Genomic DNA, 26,015 nt, shown 5'->3' with positions numbered 1-26,015 from the left:
TCCACAGTAATACGTGGCTGCATCACCTGGCTCTGCTGCCAGGAGCTGCAGTGGAAATAAGTTCTCGGAGCTCTCTACTCTTGACTTGAAGCGATCTTGGAAACCTTCTCCGTAGTGATAACCATCCGTGCAGATCCATTCCATGCCCCGTGGGCCCTGACGGTACCAGTACATGTAGTACTTCCACACAGAATCCCCAATAACTCACTCTTTCATCATGGTGTGCAAATGTGTTGTAAACCAAGAGACGGAAAGCCAGATATCATTTCTAATTATCCATGGGTGCAAGTCTTTGAGAGGATCCAGAGGTACATTTACTTCCAAAACTGAAAAAGGATAAAATATTAATTGAATTGATCAGTGCTTTCAAATAGCTTAATTGAGTATAGAATTTTCAACTTCTCCCTTTCTTCCACCTTTTAGAATCCTATTGGACTCTTTTATCTTTCCAGGATAAAAAGCATTACAGAAAGAATGTTCTATTTGTCTCTTTAATGATTATAGTCACCCATCTCCTTTCTTTCCCAAAATATCTCACCTTTTCCCACTCTTTTTGTTTTTGTACAGGCCCCTATGTGGTTTATATCATTGTGGTACTCCGGCCCCTGTACACAGTGATCTATTTCCTTGTAAAAACTGTCTCTGTTCCACTAGACAGAATATTGGATTATACAGGCAGTCACATGACCTCTTCCGTGGTTTAAGACCCAACGTACCACATGAAAAAACACCATATGGCTTTCAAGAAAGGATCAAAGATAATATCAGAAAGGTTGAGTTGTAAATGAGAACTTGGGGATTACATGACACCTCTGAAAAGTCTGAGGGAGTAAAGCTGGAGAGAAAGCAGGAAAATAATCAGTACTGTTCATGTTATATCAAAGCATTTCTAAAAATTCATGTCACTTGTTGGAAGTTGTCCCCTTTTTCCCCTTTGTTTCAGTGCTCTGAAGCAGAGGGAATGTGCCCTCTGGTCTCTTAGAATTGGTTCCTGGGGTCATTTAGTACCTTAGAAAGTCTTCATGGTGTTTTAGGTAAGAGGAGAAAGTAGACAAACTGATTATTCTTTGCTGTGTAGAGGCAGTAAAACCCTGGGAGTGAGGATCAAAGTGTAAAGGAGATGTTGTACATTGCTCAAATCCTTCCTGATATTCAACTTCTGTATCATAAATCCTTGACAGAAAGAGCTGGACCATCTGTGTTCCCTCCCAGAGTTTGTGTACCCTCAGCTCCTCACTGGTGGGTGGAATGAGGAGCAGTAGAGGCCTTGACTCCATGTAAGCGCTGCTCAGCAATAACTCAAACACCCCTGAATTACCAACACTCTTTCCAGCACAGGTTCAAAACACAGTCCCAATTCCTGCTTCTGTGAAGAAAATTAACCCTACTCAAACAAAAAACCCTCTTTCCCTGGTTCTTACTGCCTGTGGGAGATTTTGAGAAGGAAGGAAGGAAGGAAGGAGTTAACAACACGTTAATGGTTTGGGGTTTGCTTGTGGGAGACTGCTGTTGTTAGTGCTGTAGCACCTCTGCATCTGTTTCTGCAAAAGACAGCCCAGACTAGCCTTGAGAAATCTGGGAAGAGCCTTGCCTTGCAGAAACCACAAAAGATCTGTCTAGATTAAAGCCCCTGCTTCCTATTCTGCCCTGGCCCTGCCTGTGTTTCAAGCACTGTGCCCTTTTCAAGTTCTCTCATGCTGCAGAAATAGGTGGCTGTGTCTGCAGCTGCTGGCGAGAGCAGTTGCAGCCACAGCTGATTCCGGGAGGGGTTTGCAGAGCTGTTGACTCGGGTCTGGAAGGATGAAGCGATGTGCTGGAGTCCTGTGAAAGGATACTGCATCACCAGGTGCTGCAGCTCCTTGCCAGGAGTCTGCCGGATCCAGTCCCACGCGTAGTTGCTATCGGTGATGGCTACCCCAGAGATGTGACAGGTGAGCCAGACAGACTCTGAGATCTTCCCTACTGTAGGGCCTGAGGCCTCTGTCTTCACCTGAGAAAGGCCACCTGCAGCCCCAGGAGACAAGGGTAAGCAAAAAGCAAGTTTAAGGAATCAGTCTACTCCACCATGTCCCCGTGGTTCTGCTTGTGATGTTGACGATCCAGCAGCTGCAAACCCACCTGCTCAAAAGCCCTTGCTCCCTGTAGAACCCAAGATCTGGGAGAGACACACACAGCCTTCCCCATTCTCCCACTGAGTTCCCAAATTACTGTCTAGAATTCCCCATTTCCCCTGCTCACCCCTCAGGCAGAAAAACCCATGGGCTGGACTGAGTGGACATGAGCTGTGCCCAAAATCACAGCAGGACTATTCACACACCCGACCATTTGGACTGAATACCCGTAATACTGGAAACCAAGGAAACAGGAAAATTGCTTCAAATCTGAAGCAGTTTGGGGGAATGAGAAGTGAGTCGGCATGACACATGCCAAGAAGATAAACATAAAGGTTAGAGCTCATTTGGGGAGAGCAAAAGGTAGGATGTCCCTTCTAGAATCACACATTTGAAAACTCTGTGCTGTGTCTACAGCAACCCTGAACGTCTGGGCAACACAGGCCCCTTCCAGCTCCGAGGCAGAGAGCTGGGATGCTGACAGGTGGTTTGTGTTCAGCCTCAGCTGGATTTTGTGTCTCTGTGCGAACAGCACAGAAGTAGCAGGCGGTATCCTCGGCACGGAGGAGATGCAGGCTGAGAGATGCCACAGAGTGGGAATTGTCCCTGGAGGCTGTGGCTCGACCTTCCACTGCTGACCCAAACTGAATCTGTGATGAGTAATGGCTTATCCAGGACACCCATTCAAAACTGCCTCTGGGTGCCTGACGGTACCACCGAACATAATGATTCTCGAAGATGAGGCCACCCGCCCCGACACGCCCGCCCCGGGCCCCGGGGCCGCGGCCCCGCCGGGCGGGAGCGGGACCGCTGCAGGAAGGGACGAGAGGCAGAGGCGTGCAGGGCTCTATTTTCTCTTTGTGAGCAAAGACCGTTATAGACACGAGGCTCTTTAAACTCTTGCTCAGAGGCGATTTTGTCTCTCCCACTGTCTCACCAGTGTGTACCTGGGTTGGGCAGTAAGTGGGGATGGGACAGAGCAGCGCCACTATTGCAAACTGAGCAAAGGCATATTCGCCACTGTAATACTTGGTTCTCAGAAATAAATCTCAGGAAAAGGAGGAAAGGGGACATTTGGACTGATGGTCTTCGTCTCCCAAAGAAACATTCTTTGAGAATAATGCTATTTTTCCTAGAAATGGCTCAAAACCTGCCTATTGGTGGAGAAGTAGGGCACAAATTCTTCATTTCTCCTGTATTGTGGACTCGGCTCTCATTGTCTTTCAGCTGTTGAAATGGGGCATGTTTCTAAGTTAAAAAGGCTGTCAGAGATCTGTCCCTGTTTACCATGGAGATGCAGAAACTGGTTGGGGTTGTCGTAAGTGTACAGAAACACCAGGACATGGCCAGGCTCTTCTCAGCCATGCCCATTGACAGGACAATGATCAGTGAGCACAAACAGAAAATCACAAGAGGTTCTCACTGAACATCAGAGAGAAATGCTTTTTCACAGTGTGAGGGTGCCCAACCACTGGCACAGGCTGCCCAGGCACCTCCTGGAGTCTCTGTGCTTGGAGAAGTTCACAAACTCTTTGGTCATGACACTGGGGAAGTGGAACCTGTGGAGAAGCAAGGCTGGAGACGATTGATTCTGAAGGCCAGCAGCTCTTGTGAAGGAACCATGCTGGAGCCGTTGGACTGCAGGCTGAGGGAGGAAGGCAACAAGAAGCAGTAGAGATGAAGAGCAGAGATTCATTGTTAAGAAATGATCCCACACCTGATTTCCTGTTGTCTCTTTGCTTTTTGGAGAGAAGAGGCAGAGAATTCAGGAATGCAGCTTTGAGGATGAGCCTGGCAGCCAGCAAGGATAAAGTGGGATCAAGACATTTTGTAATTGCTCACAATTCTATTCTTAATCAAACTGGCACTAAATCAGAAGCCCTGTGGTGTGCAGTAAAGCCCAGTGCACTGTGGTGAACGGTGAAGGCACCTGAATTCTTGGAAACAGCCTTGAGACCCATTGGCTCCGGCCCCTGGCAACTCTCACCTTCTCGACATCTAAGGCAGCTCTGCCGGGCCCCGGAAGGTTTGTGTTAAAGCTCATCTGCATTTCCTGGCCCTGTGGGACGGCACAGAAGTACCGGGCAGAGTCCTGAGCTTGCAGGGGCTCCAAATAGAGATAAGCCTCGGACCGGGAATTGTCCCGGGAAATCTTGGCCCGACCTTTCACTGCTGCCCCGTAGTCTTTTATGGTGCCCCTGGGGGAGCTGATAAAGGACACCCACTCTGGGCTGCCTCCGGGGGATTGACGGTACCACCAAATATAATGATTCTCGAAGGTGAATCCGGAGCCGCGGCAGGAGAGGGTGACGGAGTCCCCGGGCGCTCGCAGCCCTCCGCCGGCCTCCTGCAGCCTCGGCTGTGCCCAGAGCCCTGCGGAGGGAGAGCGCAGGAATCGGGCAGGGCGCGAGCACGGCCGCTGCCGCCCGGCCCCGCCTCGCCGGGGCAGCGCCGGCGCCTCTGCCCGCCCCGACACGCCCGCCCCGGGCCCCGGGTGTCGCAGGACATGGCGCGGAGTCCGGAGAACGGGGATCGCCGATGGACGCTGGCAGCTGCGTAGGCAGAGCAGCAGAGACGCCCGGGAGATGAAAGCTGCTGTCCCAGGGCTAGCAGCGCGCCTCCATCGCTGTCCCTGTTTCTTGCTTTGGTAGCCCTTTCAAAGATGTTGACGTCTCAGTTCTTCTAAGAAAACCCTGCCGAAATTGCAACAGTATAAAACATCATCAGGGCGGGGATCTATGCACCTTGTGTGTCCTGAGTAGATTCCCCCCGTGAGGCTATGACATTGTGGGGTTTCCAGCACCACCCCAAATGCAATATTTCATAAGTTCCTATGACTTTTCCCGGAAGGTTAATAAAACAATTCTCTATTCTGAGAGATCCATGCAGTGCCTTCTAGCTCTAGAGAGACCCAGCGCCCCCTGGAGCAAAACGTCAGGCATCAGGGAGGGCCTTCAGGAATTCAAGTAAGGCGAATAGTCTGGAGAAAGGAGGCTCTCAATAATCTTTGAATGATCATGGTGTTTTGGGGAGGCACACGAGGACTGCTGGAGGAAAGCAAATGTCACTGCTATCTGCAAGAAGGACAAGAAAGAGGACCCAGGGAGCTTCCCTCAAGCCCTGAGATGCTGATGGAGCAGCTAATCCTGGAAATAATTTCCAGGCACATGAATTGCAAGAATCTTTCCAGAACTCACCAAGGGGAACTCACACTTTACTGAGTTGATAATGAACTTCTATGCTGAAATGATTGGCTTTGCACATGAGGGGAGAGCAGGGTGTATTTTTTGCCTGGTTTCAGGAAGGCTTTCAACACTGTCCTTCCTTTCAAATTAGGTCCTCCTAAGAGAAGCTGGTGAAGTCTCAACTGAGTGAGTAGATGATGATCTGGACAGAACAGCGGACAGACAGAGCATCCCTAAGAGTTGTGGTCAGTAGCACGAGGTCTAGTTGGAAGTCAGTGTCTAGCAAGGCACCCCAGGGGTCAGTGTTGGGTCCAGCCCTGTTTTGCATCTTTAGCCATCTTTAGGAAGATGAAGACGAAGATGAAGCCCAGCAAAGTCTTTAATGAAACAAGAGCAGTAGGAGGGGCTGCTACACAGCAGGGTTGTGCTGCCACCCAGAGGGGAGACCTCAGCAGGCTGGAGAAATGGAACCTGAGGCAGCTCAAAAACTGTACTAATTTTCAGTAGGATAAAGGTTTTGTTGTTGTTTTTGTTTGTTTGTTTGTTTGTGGTTATTTTCTTTCTTTTTTTTTTTTTTTTACAGTACTGCTGATGGCACAGGCAGGGGTGTGCTTTAGCTGTTGCTCAATGGTGCTGAGAGAACATCAAGGCCTTCTCTGATTTGCATACTGCCCCAACAGTGATCAGGATGGACAAGATGCTGAGAGGAGAAACAGCCAGGAGAGGTAATGTCAAATTCACAAAGGATTATTCCATACAGTAATACATCATTTTCAGAAATAAGACTCAGAGAAAGAAGAAAGCAAGGGTCTTTTTGGAGTTATGGCATATGGAACCCACAGTGCAGCTTCAGAGTGTGAGTATAACCAAGCACCAGTGCAGGTTGTCCAGGCCCCTTCTGGAGTCTCCATGCTTGGAGAAATTCACAAACAGTTTGGTTGTGGCCTGAGGGAAGTGGAGCCTGTGGAGAAGGCAGGCTAGAGCAGGTTGATTCTGTAGGAGCCATATCAGAAATGTAGGAATTGACCCTACATGCCTTTCCCACTGGCCCTGTGCCTTTTGGACAGAAGATTCGGAGAAATCAGGAATGCAGGATTGAAGGCAAACTTGGGATGAAGCGAGGCTTCAGCAGGGCCAAGGTGTTTTAATGTTTTTTGATGTTGTTGTTGTCACTCACAATTCTACTCTGCTGTAATTTGGCAATAAATTAGAATCCTGGCAGTGTGCAGTGAAGGCCAGGAACACCTGCCTTTGATCTGAGTCCTTGGGAACAGTTCTGAGACCCATCAGCTCCAGGCTCCTGGTGACTCTGACCTTCCCTACATCTTACATACCCCATGCAGGCCCCAGCAAGTTTGTGTTAAAGCTCAGATGGGTTTCCTGTCTCTGTGTGAATGGCACAGAAGTAGCGGGCAGAGTCACTGGGTTGCAGAGCCCTCAAAACCAGAGATGACTGAGACAGGTAATTGTCCCGTGAGACTGTGGCCCGACCCTGCACTGCTGCTCCGTACTGCTTTACACTGCCCGAGTAGGTGATGAGAGACACCCACACTGGCATGCTGCCGGGGGACTGACGGTACCAGTAAATAAAATAATCTTCTAAGGTGAATCCAGAGCCACGGCAGGAGAGGGTGACAGCCGGGGCAGCGCCGGCGCCTCTGCCCGCCCCGACACGCCCGCCCCGGGCCCCGGGGTTGCTTGTGGGCAAAGTGTGGAAATGACCCCCTCCACTCCTACCCTCTTGTCCTACACCTCTTCCCTCCACACCTCAGAGCTCCCCGCTGCACCCCCCAACGCCTTGGATCGTTCTTCCCGCGTCGTGCGACCAAATCTTGCCGGTTTCCTGCTGGACTGTACGGCTGTCCTGTGGACGACTAGTGACAGCGGGCTATGTCTGCTGTGGCTCCCACTCAGAGGGGCAGTGGAACATGATGTTAGGGAGATGCTGGGACTTCACAGGCCTGCTTGAGTTCTCAAGAACAAAGACTACTTGTCATCCTTCCAAGGGTGGGAAATAATCCCAGAAACATTAGAGTCTGGAAATCAGAACTGCCGTGAATTTGCAACCCTCAACTTTCCCCACATTTTCCTGTCTGTATCCTTGTTGCCCCTGCCTGACCCACCTGCATCCTATGCTATGCTGCAGTCAGAGTCCTGTTACTCCTTTGGCATACACCTGACCTGTGAACATAAAAGCTGAGGGTTGATAAAGAGAAGCCAGTCAAATTTTCAGGGCACCCTCTGTGTCTTTTTCTGTTATTCTAGCCAGGATGCAAGAAGGCGTGCCTCAGGTCCCAGCAGTATGGTGATGCCCAGTGTACTGCAGGTAAGGCTTCCTGCTGGGAAAACTTCTTGTGAGCAACAGGACCACCATGGCTCCAGGAGTTCTCCTTGTAGAATAGGCTAAGCTGAGTTCTACTTGGGCTGCCTAAACCAACTTGCCTTTGAGTTTCCAACTCTACCAAACAGTGAGCCCAGTCCAGAGCAAACTCTCACCATGATCATCATCTTCATTTTTGTCTTCAATCAGTTGTCATTATCTGATGATCTCAAGGCAGTGTATTAAATATGCAGAACCTCTTGCCTCATGGACTGCAGTGCTGTTGGTTGCTTAGGTATTTCAAAATTTTAGTAGCTTTATTCTTCACTGGTGTTTTTCAAAGTAGCAAATTTCATGCTGGCTGGGTTGTGGGAGGATTTCATCATTTAACCATGAGCAGCACAGAGAAGGTTGCCCTGCCCAGTGCTCAAGGCATTAAGGTAAAAGCTACTTTTGTCTTCTTTGGCTACTCTGCAAAGAGAAGCAAGATGAGGTCTGTGGTCCATTGGGTTCTCATATCAAGGGCTAGGGCTTGTCAGGAGCAAAGCAGAGATGTGGATCTCCTGGCTCTGCCCACAGCTTGGTCAAGGCTTTGGACGGGATGCCCCAGCACTGGATTCTGCAGTGTCAGCTCCCTGGAAGTGCAGGTAAGGATTGACACTGCAATTGGATGTTATGTCCAGATATGTTGATTGCTTTCTTGAGGGATGTTCTGTATGAAGAAGTAAGGAAAATAATGTTTCAGCTCATCTGTAAAGAGTCCCATGGGCCTACCTGTCTGAGTCACTGCTCTGAATACTTCTGCATAGATGGGACTTTGAGAAAAATAGGCAGGAGTTGGGAGGGATAGGAGAAGTTGGAAAGGCTGGTATAAGAGAGAGAGGATCATTTCAGGCATGAAAGCACAGCTGAGGCTGGAGGATGTAGAGCATCTCCCCCCTGTGCTACTGGTGACACAGATTTTGTACGAACGGAAATTTGCCTTAGCTTAAGGTGGAGCCTCAGAGTGCAGTAATAAATCGCAGTGTCCCGAAGAGACACTCCTGCTATTTCTAAGGGGGCTGTGTTATTTTTGTAGACCACCACAGAGAATCGGCCACTGCGGTACCTGTCATCCCCTGTGGTTTTATGTGCTTGCAGGAGAAATATCAGAGTATTTCCCGGGAACTGGCGGTACCAGATGAAGTTCAGATTGGTGTCACTCCCCTTAGTGGTGGACTCACAAGGAAGAGCCACTTGCTGTCCAACTTTGACTAGCACCTCAGAGAAGAATTGCTTCGGGGGATCACCTCCAACCAGACCTGCAACACAGGCATAAATGTGTCTGCAGAGAAGTTTGCTTCTTTCTCTCCCTTGCCCTGTGTTTAAAACTGCCCCAAACTTTGTTGTCTTTCCAAAGAAATTGAAAGTTCAAATATCTACATCCATCCCCCTTCTATATTTCTCCCTGACCTCATGCTCTTGTTGGTAGACACCTCCAAATAATTTACTAAAAACCATGAGACACAACAAGAAGGATTTGAATACACCCACCTGATTGGATTAGCAGGACACATGCTGGCACAGCCATGGTGAAGATCATTTTTCCCAGCTCAGGATTCGTTTTCCTTCACAAGACTCTCAGCACAGAGCAGAACACTCTTGGTAGCACAATGAAAAGGCACCACTCTCTCTGCAGAGAGAGTGCAGTGCATGTGTGACACAGTCACACCTCTGCAGTGTGGAGGGCTCATACACCTTTTTGGAATGAGGCTCATACACCTTTTGCCTTTTCTTGTCTCACAGCCGAGAACGGACAGTCTCAGTGGCTTCCTGTACTTTTCCTTGGGATTCCTTCTCTGTTCACAGCATTTACTGTGCGAGGTAACATCTGTGCCTCGCTGCAGAGTGTGTCTGCTTTTGCGTGCTCCTTGATGCTTGGCAGGCTTCTGAAAGCACAACAGCTCCTCAGAGCGTCCTCAGAGCATTCAGGGCTCTGGGAAACACAGGTGTCATGCTCTTTTCAAAGAGTTTTGGGTTTCTCTTAGTTTAGCCTCTGATATTTTGAGAGCAGTTGTTCAGTGCTTCTCCATACATGACGACTCAGGAGACGAGGGAGGAAGTTGATTGGTGGGAAAAGGGTGTTTTAATGGGTGAACACATAAATTTCTAAAATAGGGTGGTGGAGTCCTGGTTCCAATGGGTTGACTTAGTGCAGGCTGGGGGAGAAAAAACTGAGGGCATGGTGAGGAGGAGGAATCTGCAGCCCCATCCTGTGCAAGGCATAAGGGCATGACTTGGAGTTTGCCAGCCACTGTTGGCACAGCAAAAAGGAAAGGGACTGGGATGGGGACAGAGACAGGAGCAAAACGCTGGTGTGTGGATCTGGTGAGCAGAGAATTGCCAAAGAGCAGTTCCTGAGCAGCACCTCTCTCCCTCTCCAGCCTTCTGGCAAATCCCGAGCTTTTGCTCTTTCTCATTTTGGTGCATACTCTGACTAAAATAGAGAGATCTTCACTGCTGGGCATCTGATTCTGCAGCAATGTACTTTTTATCAGCCAAGGCTGCAAGGTGAGGGTGGCCCTGTAAATCAAAGACCCTCACTGAAGTCTGCCCAGGTGGTGAACATCCCCTGGCCAAAGCAGCCACTGTTCTCTGAGGACCCAGCGACGCCCAGAAGGTGCCCAGGCTCACTGGTCCCTGATGACCCACGGGACCTGTGATTTCAGTGCAAGGTGCAGATGTTTGTGACAGACTGCCCAGCCAATGTGAGCACTTTGAAAGCTACATTGGGAAGGAACTGGTGCCTTTGGGAGGGCAGTAATGCACTCGTGTTTCCTCCTTTGGAGACAAGGGCTGTTCTGCAGCCGGGGAGGAACAACCCCATGCACCAGTATGTGCTGGGAGCTGCCCAGTTGTTAAACAGATTTGCAGAAACAGCCTGGGGGTCCTGCTGGATACCATGCTGACAGTGAGCCAGTAATGCTCCCTTGCCTCCAAGAAGGAACTCATAAGGCAAACCCTAACCTTTTGTACTCTCTAGCACTTGGGACAAAAGCTGTGTCTTGTGCTGGTGGGGAACAGAGACAAGATTTCCAGCTGTGGGATTGCACTCCAAATACTCTCAGAACAAATTAAGCTAAGAATCCAAACTGTTGTGAGGCCTGAAATCAGCAGGGAAACTGAGCTTTGTAGGTGCAGGATAGAGGTGGCTGAAGATACAGCAGGCTGCATTTCAGTGCCTCTGCTATGGGCAGATCTCTGGCAGGTTTGATCTGTTCAGCTGCACTTAATCTCCTCCTGGTCCTGGCTGCTTGGTGGAGCTTGTGGGCAGAGCAGCAGAGAGAGTCCTTGCTGTGAGCAGCACATCCCTTGTGAGGAGGGACACACAAACATACAGATGTTCATGTGACTCACATCACTCATGCAAAAGTCTGCACCCAAAAGCACTTGCAGAAATCCAGCATGCAGGGAAGTCCAGGTGAGAGAACACATGCAGGAACATGCCAAACTGTGCACTCAGCTGGGGACACGCTGGGAGCAGCCCCATCAGGGGTGCTGGAGCATTCTGGAGAAGGGCAAAGCCCAGGTGGGCTAATGGTGTTGTTTGAAGACAGCACAGAAGGGAGGTGAATTGGGAGCTTTGAAGAAAACTTTGTATGCAATGAGTCAGTGATCATGGGTGATACATGTCTGCTCTGTTGGGCTTTGTACTGAAGATTTGGGAAGCCCCTACAGTGCCCTGTGCCAGCCTCTGTGTGTGGGCATCATGGTAGAAATAACCTTACAGCATGTAAGGAGAAAATGGCTGGGAGCAGCCCCATCAGGGGTGCTGGAGCATTCTGGAGAAGGGCAAAGCCCAGGTGGGCTAATGGTGTTGTTTGAAAACCTTACAGCATGTAAGGAGAAAATGTGTTTGTTTGTGGTGGTTTTTTTTTTTTGTTTTTTTTTTTTGTTATACAGGATATAAAGCACCAAGGTGTGGGAGGGAAGCAGAAGCTCTTTCTGGTTGGGGTCTGTGAGAGTGTCTTTGGAAATCTACCAGGGTCTGTATAATGCTGTATGAATGCAGGATTCCTAGCATTTGAAAGAATGCAAGGTTTCATTCCTATCTATACTCCTGGTTTTATTCTGTGTTACTAATACATCCCTTTAGACATTTGCTACCAGACCTTTGTTTCTAAGATCAGGGAGGGACCCTGCACCCCTTCTTGCCCCATGACACCTCCCTGATACAGAAGAGGAAGAGACAGAACAAGCCAGCAGAATTTTCCTGATACAGTGTTAGGTGGGATATGGTCAAACCCAGGAACCGGCCATTTCTTGCCAACGGGGCCATAATGACTCCAAAGGAGTGGCCCAGACTGACATAATTCCTCTTCTGGACTTGTCCAGCAGGTGATCTGAGTCCTCTGCCCACACTGAAATGTTTTGATGCTTGAGCTTCTTATCCTGTCACATAAAACAAACAAAAAAAGCTCTTCATACAGGACGCCAATCCCCAGTCCATGGTATCAGATGGAATGTCGTGCATTCAAGATGAATTGTTCAGAAAATTATCACCTCCACAAGCTGCAGGCGCCGGTGCAGGTGCCAGTGTCAGTGTTGGCGTGGGTCCCGGTCCCGATCCCATTCCCGGTGCCGGTCCCGCTCCCATTCCCGGTGCCGGTCCCGGTCCCGCTCCCATTCCCGGTGCCGGTCCCGCTCCCATTGCCGGTCCCGGTCCCATTCCCGGTGCCGGTCCCGTTCCCATTCCCGGTGCCGGTGCCGGTCCCGCTCCCATTGCCGGTCCCGGTCCCATTCCCGGTGCCGGTCCCGTTCCCATTCCCGGTGCCGGTGCCGGTCCCGCTCCCATTGCCGGTCCCGGTCCCATTCCCGGTGCCGGTCCCGTTCCCATTCCCGGTCCCGGTCCCGCTCCCATTCCCGGTCCCGATCCCGCTCCCGCTCCCATTCCCGGTCCCGGTGCCGGTCCCGTTCCCATTGCCGGTGCCGGTCCCGGTCCCGTTCCCATTCCCGGTGCCGGTCCCGGTCCCGTTCCCGTTCCCATTGCCGGTGCCGGCAGCGCCCCGGCGGGCGGAGCGGCAGCGCCCCCTGCTGGCCCCGCCCGGCCCCGCCCGCGGCGGTTCGTGCCCGGCCGCAGCCCCGGCTCCTCTGCCCGTGGCCCCAGCGCGCAGTAATACACGGCCGCGTCCCCGCGCCGGGGCCGCCCGAGCCACAGCGCGCTCCCACGCCGATCTGCCGACACCCACACACGGCCCGCACTGTCCGGCAGCTCTTTGGAGCCCTTGTGAATGCTCACGAGGTATTCGGGTCCCCGGCCAGGCAATTGTCGGTACCAGAAGATTGTTTGGCTGCTCTGGATTTCGGGGTGTGAGCAGGTGATGTTGATGCCGGTGCCCTCGGTGGTCTCCAGGAATGGCTCCTGCTGTACCTGAGCTCTGACCACAGCCACTGCCACGGAGAAAAGAACAATCACTTTTCTAAAACAGAAAACGCCGTTCAGAGGGAGATGGTAGAGGACGACAGATCAGGGTGAAGTTGGGTATCTTTTCAGAATACAGTATAGAGTCATTATTTTTCTGAGAGTGTTTGGTAGGAGATAAGAATATTTGATGGATGTTTTGAAGGTAAATCAGAAAGAAATGTCATAAAGAGAGCGGCTGAAAATGAAGGATGGATGGACGGATGGATGGATGGATGGATGGATGGATGGATGGATGGATGGATTGATGGATGGATGAAGATAAGGAGGAAAAAAGGAAACTGCGAAGCAACGACTTCATGGAGAGGAAAAAATTATGTGGGCAGTGGAGTGAATAGAGGAGAAAAGAAATAGGAGAGCAAGAGGTCTTCAGTTGGAGTCGGTGTCAAATAGCCCTCTGACCCAGATGCCCCTCCGACGCCACCCCTTCTCACCGATGACCAGCGCGGCCAGCGCCGGCAGCGCCGCGCCCCGAGCCCGCCGCATGCCGCCGCTCCGCCGGCCGAGCCTCGCTGTGCCGCTGAGCCCCGGCTCTGCTGCGGCCGTGCCGCCTCCTCTCCGCCGCCGCCAGCTCCGCCCCGGGGCTGAGCCCTGCGCCGCTGCCGCTCGGGCTCTCGCCGAGTCCTGGCGGGGAACGGAGCGGAGGCGAGCGCGGGGGCTGCGGGGCGGCGCTCGGCTCTCTGCACGTCGGGAGCGCCGGGGCCGGCCTGGGGGGCAGGGCATCGGCCTGGCATCGTGGAGCTCACCATTGACAGTGCCTGCGTTTCCTTCGCTCCCATCATCTGTTCCCTCCCATCCTCCCTTTGCTGTCATGTGGGGACTCCCGAATTGTCCTTCAGGGCACTGGAAAGGACGGATACAGGAGCTGGGCATAAAGCCTCAGCCTTTCTCTGTGTCCATGAAACCAATGTGATGCAGGTCAGGGGAGAGCAGCTGTGCACTGGCCTGGAGACACCTGTTCGTGTGTCTGTGTCCGTGTATCATTGTGTCCGTCTGTCTGTGTGTGCGTGCATGCAAGAGTAGTTTAACAGGATTTGGTGCCAGGGTTCACTTGTTCATTTCTTGAAGAGATTACAGATGAAATTGTCAGGGAGATCCATTGAGTCCCAAGGAACTGAAGGGACTGCCTTGCACTCTGAACACCTGCCCAGTGGGAAGCTTAGGTGTGACTGCATGCAGATACAGTCTCAGACTCTGTGAGCAGTTTCTTTTGAAAGAGCATTCTAAGCATAATGGATTCGATATATGATCTAGGTGAAGTTTCAGTGCAGCATGTTATTCTGGGCTCCACATATGAGTGACCTTGAGCTGTCACTTGGCCTTTTCAAAAGGCAAAACCAGCCCAGCAGGCATGGGAAGAGAAGGACAAAGGCAAGAGGAGAAGAGGCCTGATATGGGCTGGGTGGGAATGTGTGTCCTCACTGATGCATTTCTAAGAGAACCTTTGCCCCACCTTTGCAGACAGGCTAGAGGTTGCCCCGTTCCCCAGAAGGTACAGAGCCCTGTCTGAAGGAGCAAAAGGCGGTTTGGGAAAGACCCTGCTGCCCGCCCTGCCTCACATAGACCATCACAGTGTGCACATGTAGCTGTGGCCGGGTGGGGCTGTTTGATGGCTTGAGCAGCTAAGCCGGACGCAGCCCGGGCTGAGGAGAGGGGCTGAGCACGGTCGGTGGCTGAAAGCCGGAGCTGGTGCCGGTGTGGGCGCTGTTGTCGGCGCCAGTACCGGTATCGCTACCGGTGCCTGTGTCCGTGGCGGCGCCGGTTCTGGGGCCGATGTCCATTGTCGGTGCCGGTGTCGGTCCCGGTGCCGCAGCCCGGGCCGAGCGGGAGCGGCAGCGCCCCCTGCTGGCCCCGCCCGGCCCCGCCCGCGGCGGTTCGTGCCCGGCCGCAGCCCCGGCTCCTCTGCCCGTGGCCCCAGCGCGCAGTAATACACGGCCGCGTCCCCGCGCCGGGGCCGCCCGAGCCACAGCGCGCTCCAACGCCGATCTGCCGACACCGTCAGACTCCCCTCTGGCTCCAGCACGGGTTTTGTGCCGAGGACAGCCGTTGCTATCAGCTGGGGTGCTTTGTCGGTCCCGGTGCCGCAGCCCGGGCCGAGCGGGAGCGGCAGCGCCCCCTGCTGGCCCCGCCCGGCCCCGCCCGCGGCGGTTCGTGCCCGGCCGCAGCCCCGGCTCCTCTGCCCGTGGCCCCAGCGCGCAGTAATACACGGCCGCGTCCCCGCGCCGGGGCCGCCCGAGCCACAGCGCGCTCGAGCGCCGGTCTGCCGACACCGTCAGACTCCCCTCTGGCTCCAGCACGGGTTTTGTGCCGAGGACAGCCGTTGCTATCAGCTGGGGTGCTTGGTGTGGGAATTGGCGATACCAGTGGGTGGAGTCGGCAGCGATTTTGGGGTGCTGGCAAGTGAGGTTCAGGCTGGTGCCCTCGGTGGTCTCTGCCCATGGCCTCTGCTGCACTTGGTCTGTGTCCGCAGCCACGGCTGGGAAAGGAGGAAGAAAGAACAAACATCATCAAAACCGTGTGATAGTGAGAATACTTTTGCCAGACGGAGTTAGGAACAGTGGCCACAAGGCAGAGGCAGACTGGAAAAAAATGCGAGAAATTCGAAATTCATGAGTGCATACAATAGGCAGAAGTCAGGTCTGCACATGCACGGATGGATATAGAAATGAAGAGCTTAAGTGAAGAACAGAAGGCTGCATTCAGGGCAAAAATATATGCTGGATGTACAGGGCAAGGTATAGGTGCACGGAAAAACAGGAATGCACACAAGCAGGCTTTACTAACACAGATTAAGAAGACTTGCTGGGATGACAGATGGCAGAGAGACCGGGAGAGAAAAGGAGTTGGGGAACAGAGGGAAACATCCGTGCCAGTCTCCCTAGGGAATACCCCAGGCCCAGCCCCTGCCCACTTGGTGCCAAACCCCGCGCACCGATCAGCACCAGGGCCAGCGCCGGCAGCGCCGCGCCCCGAGCCCGCCGCATGCCGCCGCTCCGCCGGCCGAGCCTCGCTGTGCCGCTGAGCCCCGGCTCTGCTGCGGCCGTGCCGCCTCCTCTCCGCCGCCGCCAGCTCCGCCCCGGGGCTGAGCCCTGCGCCGCTGCCGCTCGGGCTCTCGCCGAGTCCTGGCGGGGAACGGAGCGGAGGCGAGCGCGGGGGCTGCGGGGCGGCGCTCGGCTCTCTGCACGTCGGGAGCGCCGGGGCCGGCCTGGGGGGCAGGGCATCGGCCTGGCATCGTGGAGCTCACCATTGACAGTGCCTGCGTTTCCTTCGCTCCCATCATCTGTTCCCTCCCATCCTCCCTTTGCTGTCATGTGGGGACTCCCGAATTGTCCTTCAGGGCACTGGAAAGGACGGATACAGGAGCTGGGCATAAAGCCTCAGCCTTTCTCTGTGTCCATGAAACCAATGTGATGCAGGTCAGGGGAGAGCAGCTGTGCACTGGCCTGGAGACACCTGTTCGTGTGTCTGTGTCCGTGTATCATTGTGTCCGTCTGTCTGTGTGTGCGTGCATGCAAGAGTAGTTTAACAGGATTTGGTGCCAGGGTTCACTTGTTCATTTCTTGAAGAGATTACAGATGAAATTGTCAGGGAGATCCATTGAGTCCCAAGGAACTGAAGGGACTGCCTTGCACTCTGAACACCTGCCCAGTGGGAAGCTTAGGTGTGACTGCATGCAGATACAGTCTCAGACTCTGTGAGCAGTTTCTTTTGAAAGAGCATTCTAAGCATAATGGATTCGATATATGATCTAGGTGAAGTTTCAGTGCAGCATGTTATTCTGGGCTCCACATATGAGTGACCTTGAGCTGTCACTTGGCCTTTTCAAAAGGCAAAACCAGCCCAGCAGGCATGGGAAGAGAAGGACAAAGGCAAGAGGAGAAGAGGCCTGATATGGGCTGGGTGGGAATGTGTGTCCTCACTGATGCATTTCTAAGAGAACCTTTGCCCCACCTTTGCAGACAGGCTAGAGGTTGCCCCGTTCCCCAGAAGGTACAGAGCCCTGTCTGAAGGAGCAAAAGGCGGTTTGGGAAAGACCCTGCTGCCCGCCCTGCCTCACATAGACCATCACAGTGTGCACATGTAGCTGTGGCCGGGTGGGGCTGTTTGATGGCTTGAGCAGCTAAGCCGGACGCAGCCCGGGCTGAGGAGAGGGGCTGAGCACGGTCGGTGGCTGAAAGCCGGAGCTGGTGCCGGTGTGGGCGCTGTTGTCGGCGCCAGTACCGGTATCGCTACCGGTGCCTGTGTCCGTGGCGGCGCCGGTTCTGGGGCCGATGTCCATTGTCGGTGCCGGTGTCGGTCCCGGTGCCGCAGCCCGGGCCGAGCGGGAGCGGCAGCGCCCCCTGCTGGCCCCGCCCGGCCCCGCCCGCGGCGGTTCGTGCCCGGCCGCAGCCCCGGCTCCTCTGCCCGTGGCCCCAGCGCGCAGTAATACACGGCCGCGTCCCCGCGCCGGGGCCGCCCGAGCCACAGCGCGCTCCGACGCCGATCTGCCGACACCGTCAGGCGCCCTTCAGGGGATCGCACCTCCTTGGACGCTTGCACAGTCATGACCACGAGTTCGGGCCCTTTGCCCGGCAGCTGACGGTACCAGTGAATGAAATCGCCCCTCTGGATATTGGGGTGAGAGCACTTGATGCTGATGCTGCTGCCCTCGACGGTCTCCAGGAATGGCTCCTGCTCCAATTGGGCTCTGACCGCAGACACTGCCAGGGAGAAAAAACAAACAAACGACAACTCCTGCTTTCTATCCAGTTCTGCTTGCCAATCCCCAGAACAAAACCCACAGAAGCAGTCAGGAACACAGGGAGATGAGGAGGAAAACATTTCCCAGAGGATGCCAAGAAGATGCGCAGCAATGGAAGTGTTAATGAATCGTTTGTGGAGAAATGAATGAGTGAATGACAGAACGATCAGTGCAGTTGCAGGAGACTGGGACGATGTGGGAGGAAGCAGAAAAAGGCAATAAGAAAATAAGCAAGGTCTATGGTCCAACTTTGTGAGTTCTAAAGAAGGAATGATTGTCCCGGTTTATCATAGAATACAATCCGGAGATTTATGTGGGAGTATGAGATGGAGAAGAAGGAAGGATTAACAAGAGAACAGTTCTGGAGAAAAGTCCTGGCAAGAAGCCAGGCAGGACGGCAGCATCCGGGCATCTGCAGGATCACCCCAACTCAGAACCGGCCTGTACGGCACCCCCACGTACCGATCATCAGCGTGGCCAGCGCCGCGCCCCGAGCCCGCCGCATGCCGCCGCTCCGCCGGCCGAGCCTCGCTGTGCCGCTGAGCCCCGGCTCTGCTGCGGCCGTGCCGCCTCCTCTCCGCCGCCGCCAGCTCCGCCCCGGGGCTGAGCCCTGCGCCGCTGCCGCTCGGGCTCTCGCCGAGTCCTGGCGGGGAACGGAGCGGAGGCGAGCGCGGGGGCTGCGGGGCGGCGCTCGGCTCTCTGCACGTCGGGAGCGCCGGGGCCGGCCTGGGGGGCAGGGCATCGGCCTGGCATCGTGGAGCTCACCATTGACACTGCCTGGGATTTCTTCGCTCCCATCATCTGTTCCCTCACATGCTGACTTTGCTGTCGTGTGGGGACTCCAGAATTGTCCTTCAGGACACTGGAAAGAAACCCACACACACGGGTACAGGAGCTGGGCATAAAGCCTCAGCCTTTCTCGGTGTCCATGAAACCAATGTGATGCAGCTCAGGGGAGGGCAGCTGTGCACTGGCCTGGAGAGACCTGTTTGTGTGTCTCTGTGTCTGTGTGTCTGTCTGTCAGTCTGCGTGGCCATGTGTCCATGTATCCATGTGTCTATGTGTCTGTGCCTGTGTGTCTGTGTGTCCATGTATCTATGAATCCCTATGTCCATGTATCTGTATGTCCGGGTGTGTGTGAGCACTGCCAGCAATGCTGAGCCACTGCCAACATTTGCAACAGAATTAAGCTTTATATCCCAAACTTGGCTGAAACCATCCTTGTTTGGGCTGGCATTTGGCTGTAGCAGATTGTGATGTTTAGAGGAGCTGGAAAAGGAAGGCTCAGGAAGCAGGGACTGCATTTCAGTGCCTCTTCCCTGGACAAATGTCCTCCAGGCTGCTTCATCATTGTTCAACTGCTCTCAGGATCCTTCTGAGTGTGGGCAAATGCTGCTCCGTGATGATCACAGCAGAGCAGTGGAGAGTGTCTCCAGGGAGATCAACACATTTAACTTGCTGAGTGACACAATAGGACACACAGACACACAGACACACACACACATACACACACACAAGGGCCCTGCATATCGGGGTGGATTCATGCAGGATTTTGTGCTCCCACATGGATTCCTGTGGGCCCTGCCTGAACACAAATGCACAAAAACCAGGAACACAGGCAAGACCATAATCAGCCATGGACGCTGCTGAGGAAACCAGGGAAACCCTGCAGCAGGGCTGGAGCCTTGTGAGGAAGAACAAGGAGTCAGGCAAGGCCATGGCATGATTTGTGTAGTGACAGGCTGAACAGAGCGATGCACAAAGGCTTTCCTGAAGGCAATCTCAACAGGACAGGGTCAGACCCAGCAGCCCAATGGTGACACACAGGGAGGCAAAACCCTGTGAGCATCAGGGTGAGCTGAGGAGGGATGAAGGGAAGGTGTCTATGTAAGTGTATGGGAACAGATCCATGTTGGGATGTGCTTTATGTATGCACACCCCTGAATGGGAATATTCACATAGATGTGCGTGCACAGACTTGGGTGCAGGAGCAGCAACAGGAGCGAGCATGAGTGTTTGCACATCACTGGGGACATGTCACAAGGAGAAGTGTCTGTGCCTGGGTCTACATTGCAAACATGTGTACACACACATCTTCATCAATGCCGAGCTATGAGTTACTGTTTGGGTGTGTACAAGCCCCAGAGTGTGTTTGTGATACCATGTGTGTGGAGAGGGAGTTCTTTAAATACTTCCCCTTCTCAGAGTGCTGCTTTATTCCCAGAAAGGTGTCAGGGAGGCTCAGGGATGTAATGGAAGTGAGGAGAAGCAAAGCAGTTACACTGAGGGCAGGCAGGCACGGAGTGTGTCGGCTTTTTCTCTGTCATTTGCCAGAAGGTCCCTTTCCTCACCGAGCAGGGAGCCAACATCTCCTGAGCCTTCCTTTGGCTGCCAATGCAATGGGATCAGAAATTCCTTTCCTGATTGCCTGGACCGCTGCTGAAATGTTCCATCCCGGCAGAAGTGGTTTGTGTGCCGTGCAGGGCAGCATCCTTGTGCCCGGAGGGGTCTCTGGCAGCAGGCCAGGCCGTGTGGCGGGCCCGTGGTTGCTCCCGGTCGGGATGCCGGGGGTTGCAGGCGCGGCTCGGTGCCGGCCCCGGCGAGAGGCGTCAAGCGGGAGCGGCAGCGCCCCCTGCTGGCCCCGCCCGGCCCCGCCCGCGGCGGTTCGTGCCCGGCCGCAGCCCCGGCTCCTCTGCCCGTGGCCCCAGCGCGCAGTAATACACGGCCGCGTCCCCGCGCCGGGGCCGCCCGAGCCACAGCGCGCTCCCACGCCGATCTGCCGACACCCACACACGGCCCGCACTGTCCGGCAGCTCTTTGGAGCCCTTGTGAATGCTCACGAGGTATTCGGGTCCCCGGCCAGGCAATTGTCGGTACCAGAAGATTGTTTGGCTGCTCTGGATTTCGGGGTGTGAGCAGGTGATGTTGATGCCGGTGCCCTCGGTGGTCTCCAGGAATGGCTCCTGCTGTACCTGAGCTCTGACCACAGCCACTGCCACGGAGAAAAGAACAATCACTTTTCTAAAACAGAAAACGCCGTTCAGAGGGAGATGGTAGAGGACGACAGATCAGGGTGAAGTTGGGTATCTTTTCAGAATACAGTATAGAGTCATTATTTTTCTGAGAGTGTTTGGTAGGAGATAAGAATATTTGATGGATGTTTTGAAGGTAAATCAGAAAGAAATGTCATAAAGAGAGCGGCTGAAAATGAAGGATGGATGGACGGATGGATGGATGGATGGATGGATGGATGGATGGATGGATGGATTGATGGATGGATGAAGATAAGGAGGAAAAAAGGAAACTGCGAAGCAACGACTTCATGGAGAGGAAAAAATTATGTGGGCAGTGGAGTGAATAGAGGAGAAAAGAAATAGGAGAGCAAGAGGTCTTCAGTTGGAGTCGGTGTCAAATAGCCCTCTGACCCAGATGCCCCTCCGACGCCACCCCTTCTCACCGATGACCAGCGCGGCCAGCGCCGGCAGCGCCGCGCCCCGAGCCCGCCGCATGCCGCCGCTCCGCCGGCCGAGCCTCGCTGTGCCGCTGAGCCCCGGCTCTGCTGCGGCCGTGCCGCCTCCTCTCCGCCGCCGCCAGCTCCGCCCCGGGGCTGAGCCCTGCGCCGCTGCCGCTCGGGCTCTCGCCGAGTCCTGGCGGGGAACGGAGGCCCTGTCTTTCAAGTGTCTCCCTCTGACACTTGCAGCGTTGCTAAACCCTTGCGTTTGCTTTTCGGGACGCGTGAGGTGTTACTGATGTGCAGGGAAAGGATCAGTGCCTGTCAGGGGGAAGGTGAGGGTGGCCGGGTCCTTTGCAGATCGGAACCGCGGGAGCGCGGCGGGCGGAGCGGCAGCGCCCCCTGCTGGCCCCGCCCGGCCCCGCCCGCGGCGGTTCGTGCCCGGCCGCAGCCCCGGCTCCTCTGCCCGTGGCCCCAGCGCGCAGTAATACACGGCCGCGTCCCCGCGCCGGGGCCGCCCGAGCCACAGCGCGCTCCGACGCCCGTCCTGCGACACCCACAGCTGTCCTGCAATGGCCGGCACAGCCTTGGAGCCTCTAGCTGTGAGGGCGAGGAATTTGGGTGCTCGGCCCGGCAGCTGACGGTAGAAATGGATGTAATCCTCGATCTGCTTTTTGGGGTGTGAGCAGGTGATGTTGATGCCGGTGCCCTCGGTGGTCTCCAGGAATGGTTCCTGCTGCACCTGGGCTCTGCCTGAAGCCACTGCCAGAAATAGAATGTACATAACCTTTAAATTCTACACCCCTCACTTCACAGATCAAATATCGATGAAATCGTTGGGAATGTACAGAGACGATGAGAAAAATAGTACTGAGTTGATTTCAAGATAAGGAGGAATGGAAGTGTCCATTACGGGTTTGTGGAGAGATTAATGCCTGAACGACAGAAAGAAAAGTGGAGTCACTTCAGAATGGAAGGATGTAGGAGGAAGCACAAAAAGAAAAAAAGAAAAGTAACAACGGCTAAGGGCAGACTTTGAAAGAAATTAAGAAGGAGAGGAATTGAATGCTTATGCGTGCAGGGACATAGAATTGAATCAGATTTCTGCGGGAATATGGCGTGCAGAAGTGAAAAGGTTGAGTAGGAGAACAGAGCCCGAGAAAAGGTCTGTGAAGGAGCCAGGCAGGACGACAGCCTCCGGGGACGTGCAGGAGCACCCCAGCCCACCCCAGGCCACATCCCCGCCCCCACATGCATGAAGGAACAGGGAACAGCCTGTCATGGCTGAACTGTGTGTGCTGGAACCAGCAACCCTCCAGCTGCCTGAGGAGCCCAGCAAGGTACAGCAGAAAGGCTCATCCTGCTTCCCCATCCCTGTCACCTCTGAGGGCTCCTCAGAATCTAAACACACAGAAAGATGATCCTGTAAAAGGAGAGCCCTGGTTGTGTCCATCCCAGTGAAGTCTGGAAGCTGTGGCAGAGCTGTGTGAGGCTGGAGGCAGAATGGGACACCCTGTTAATGTCAGTGAAGGGAGAAGTTGGAGGTGCCTGGGGAGGGCTTGAGAGGAGCTGGGAATGTTGGTTGAAATGGGAAGAATGTGGGACTGTAGGGACAGCTGAGATCTCCTGAGGTGACTGCAAAAGGATGAGAAGAGAGAGGCAGAGGGAGATGGACTGAAGGCGAAAGAGACAGAGAATTGATCCTCGGGCTTCTTTCTCTTCCCTTCCCTTTAAAATAGGGTAATCCCTTCAGCAAACACTTGCAAAAACACAAAAACAAGCAGATTTTTCTAGGTTTTTTCCTTTTATTCAGTGGCATTTTCCCCCATGGTGCTGATAAGGCTTTTGAGGATTTCCTGGGGGGTAGGAAGAAGAAGAGGAGAAGAAGAAGAACACGGGTGCCTTGGGGAAGATCCAGGACTTACCGAGGAGCTGGCCCAGGCAGACGGTGAGGATGAGATTTGCGAGGTGCATGGCGAGAGCGAGCTGCGTGTTTGCTGAGTGGGGCAGAGGCAGAAAGCGCGTCCCAGCGCCGAGAGAACAGAGCTGCCGGAAACGACTCTGGGCGGCAGCAAAGGAAGCAGCGGCGGGAGCAGGCAGAGCAGTGACCTGTCCCTGCAGTGCCTGCAATGCTCCTTGTGCGTTTCTGGCTCCTCCAGCAGCAGCTCCCGAGGATCCCTCAGCCACTGGCACTGTGAGCATCCCGTGCCCCTGGGGCCTCAGTGATGGGAAGGGGCTGATCCCGCTCAGCTAGAGTAGTTTAACAGGATTTGGTGCCAGGGTTCACTTGTTCATTTCTTGAAGAGATTACAGATGAAATTGTCAGGGAGATCCATTGAGTCCCAAGGAACTGAAGGGACTGCCTTGCACTCTGAACACCTGCCCAGTGGGAAGCTTAGGTGTGACTGCATGCAGATACAGTCTCAGACTCTGTGAGCAGTTTCTTTTGAAAGAGCATTCTAAGCATAATGGATTCGATATATGATCTAGGTGAAGTTTCAGTGCAGCATGTTATTCTGGGCTCCACATATGAGTGACCTTGAGCTGTCACTTGGCCTTTTCAAAAGGCAAAACCAGCCCAGCAGGCATGGGAAGAGAAGGACAAAGGCAAGAGGAGAAGAGGCCTGATATGGGCTGGGTGGGAATGTGTGTCCTCACTGATGCATTTCTAAGAGAACCTTTGCCCCACCTTTGCAGACAGGCTAGAGGTTGCCCCGTTCCCCAGAAGGTACAGAGCCCTGTCTGAAGGAGCAAAAGGCGGTTTGGGAAAGACCCTGCTGCCCGCCCTGCCTCACATAGACCATCACAGTGTGCACATGTAGCTGTGGCCGGGTGGGGCTGTTTGATGGCTTGAGCAGCTAAGCCGGACGCAGCCCGGGCTGAGGAGAGGGGCTGAGCACGGTCGGTGGCTGAAAGCCGGAGCTGGTGCCGGTGTGGGCGCTGTTGTCGGCGCCAGTACCGGTATCGCTACCGGTGCCTGTGTCCGTGGCGGCGCCGGTTCTGGGGCCGATGTCCATTGTCGGTGCCGGTGTCGGTCCCGGTGCCGCAGCCCGGGCCGAGCGGGAGCGGCAGCGCCCCCTGCTGGCCCCGCCCGGCCCCGCCCGCGGCGGTTCGTGCCCGGCCGCAGCCCCGGCTCCTCTGCCCGTGGCCCCAGCGCGCAGTAATACACGGCCGCGTCCCCGCGCCGGGGCCGCCCGAGCCACAGCGCGCTCCGACGCCGATCTGCCGACACCGTCAGGCGCCCTTCAGGGGATCGCACCTCCTTGGACGCTTGCACAGTCATGACCACGAGTTCGGGCCCTTTGCCCGGCAGCTGACGGTACCAGTGAATGAAATCGCCCCTCTGGATATTGGGGTGAGAGCACTTGATGCTGATGCTGCTGCCCTCGACGGTCTCCAGGAATGGCTCCTGCTCCAATTGGGCTCTGACCGCAGACACTGCCAGGGAGAAAAAACAAACAAACGACAACTCCTGCTTTCTATCCAGTTCTGCTTGCCAATCCCCAGAACAAAACCCACAGAAGCAGTCAGGAACACAGGGAGATGAGGAGGAAAACATTTCCCAGAGGATGCCAAGAAGATGCGCAGCAATGGAAGTGTTAATGAATCGTTTGTGGAGAAATGAATGAGTGAATGACAGAACGATCAGTGCAGTTGCAGGAGACTGGGACGATGTGGGAGGAAGCAGAAAAAGGCAATAAGAAAATAAGCAAGGTCTATGGTCCAACTTTGTGAGTTCTAAAGAAGGAATGATTGTCCCGGTTTATCATAGAATACAATCCGGAGATTTATGTGGGAGTATGAGATGGAGAAGAAGGAAGGATTAACAAGAGAACAGTTCTGGAGAAAAGTCCTGGCAAGAAGCCAGGCAGGACGGCAGCATCCGGGCATCTGCAGGATCACCCCAACTCAGAACCGGCCTGTACGGCACCCCCACGTACCGATCATCAGCGTGGCCAGCGCCGCGCCCCGAGCCCGCCGCATGCCGCCGCTCCGCCGGCCGAGCCTCGCTGTGCCGCTGAGCCCCGGCTCTGCTGCGGCCGTGCCGCCTCCTCTCCGCCGCCGCCAGCTCCGCCCCGCCACCCGCCTCAGCCCCCGCCTCTCACGCCACCAGCGCCACGAGCCACACCAGGACCTTTGCCGTGGCCAGGGACAAGGGACAGCTGTGGCCCATCGCACACAGCAGCGACACCGCATGGCAAGCACATCCACCCTGCACGCACCTGCAGCGGGCAGCTGCCGGCCCCGCTCAGCTGCGCTCGGGCTCTTGGCGAGCCTGGCAAGCTGCTGCTCTGTGCTGCTCAGGGCCAGGGCACTGCTCGCTGTCCCTGGCATGCTCAGGAAATTCCCTCCCGATCTGGGACACACACGCACAGACACAGGGCCGTGCTCTCCAGTGTGCGGCCACAGACAAATCCGTGCTTCACGTGTGTCCATGCAAACGGGGCTGCTCCACGGGCTCACAAGGCAGGAACACACAACCAACCCTGGGATCTGCTGAGGACATGTGGGGCCAAAGGCAGCAGGGCTGGAGTGTGGAAGGACAAGGTCCCAGGCAAGCACAGGGCATATTTTTCTTTACTTAGAGACTGCCCAATGTGGAAATGAGTCAAAATAGCGCAAAACACATTCACAAGGAAAGTGCTCAAATTCATGTGGTCAAAACCACCACACCGTTGTACACACATAGGGACGCAGCTGATGCTGAGCACCCGGATGAGATCAGGGTCCCTCCCCAAGCTCAGC

The 26,015-nt window shown here is 54.6% G+C and overlaps 3 protein-coding genes and 3 gene segments (V, D, J or C); all 6 read right to left on the bottom strand.

Moving 5' to 3' along the window:
* Positions 1-12,651: 12,651 nt before the first annotated feature.
* LOC120508295 lies at positions 12,652-13,832 on the bottom strand (the record flags this gene model as incomplete). The annotated part of the segment is given in 2 exon segments: positions 12,652-13,046; positions 13,512-13,832. Coding segments are annotated over 2 exon segments (684 nt in total), but the record flags the coding sequence as incomplete, so codon positions are not given.
* An 867-nt stretch (positions 13,833-14,699) lies between these two features.
* On the bottom strand, positions 14,700-16,337 carry LOC120508294 (collagen alpha-1(I) chain-like). The gene is made up of 2 exons (XM_039721721.1): positions 16,010-16,337; positions 14,700-15,553 (listed from the first exon to the last, which is right to left on the bottom strand). The coding sequence occupies exons 1-2, from the start codon at positions 16,296-16,298 to the stop codon at positions 14,700-14,702; spliced, it is 1,143 nt and encodes a 380-aa protein (XP_039577655.1). The 5' UTR covers positions 16,299-16,337.
* A 532-nt stretch (positions 16,338-16,869) lies between these two features.
* LOC120508296 lies at positions 16,870-18,589 on the bottom strand. The gene is made up of 2 exons (XM_039721722.1): positions 18,281-18,589; positions 16,870-17,777 (listed from the first exon to the last, which is right to left on the bottom strand). Exons 1-2 carry the CDS (start codon positions 18,558-18,560, stop codon positions 17,143-17,145), a joined length of 915 nt encoding a protein of 304 aa, XP_039577656.1. The 5' UTR covers positions 18,561-18,589; the 3' UTR covers positions 16,870-17,142.
* A 1,747-nt stretch (positions 18,590-20,336) lies between these two features.
* On the bottom strand, positions 20,337-21,327 carry LOC120508299. The segment is given in 2 exon segments: positions 20,337-20,810; positions 21,276-21,327. Coding segments are annotated over 2 exon segments (435 nt in total).
* Positions 21,328-21,521: 194 nt separating this feature from the next.
* Positions 21,522-22,053, bottom strand: LOC120508297. The segment is given in 1 exon segment: positions 21,522-22,053. A coding segment is annotated over 1 exon segment (492 nt).
* Positions 22,054-23,799: 1,746 nt separating this feature from the next.
* On the bottom strand, positions 23,800-25,263 carry LOC120508298 (mitogen-activated protein kinase 7-like). The gene is made up of 2 exons (XM_039721723.1): positions 25,211-25,263; positions 23,800-24,707 (listed from the first exon to the last, which is right to left on the bottom strand). Exons 1-2 carry the CDS (start codon positions 25,251-25,253, stop codon positions 24,073-24,075), a joined length of 678 nt encoding a protein of 225 aa, XP_039577657.1. The 5' UTR covers positions 25,254-25,263; the 3' UTR covers positions 23,800-24,072.
* Positions 25,264-26,015: the final 752 nt, after the last annotated feature.

This window comes from Passer montanus, unplaced genomic scaffold, assembly GCF_014805655.1.
Source record: "Passer montanus isolate IOZ18808 unplaced genomic scaffold, ASM1480565v1 scaffold469, whole genome shotgun sequence".
Lineage (NCBI taxonomy): Eukaryota > Metazoa > Chordata > Aves > Passeriformes > Passeridae > Passer > Passer montanus.
Note: the sequence above shows the minus strand (reverse complement) of the source record. Positions and strands in the feature narration are given on the sequence as shown.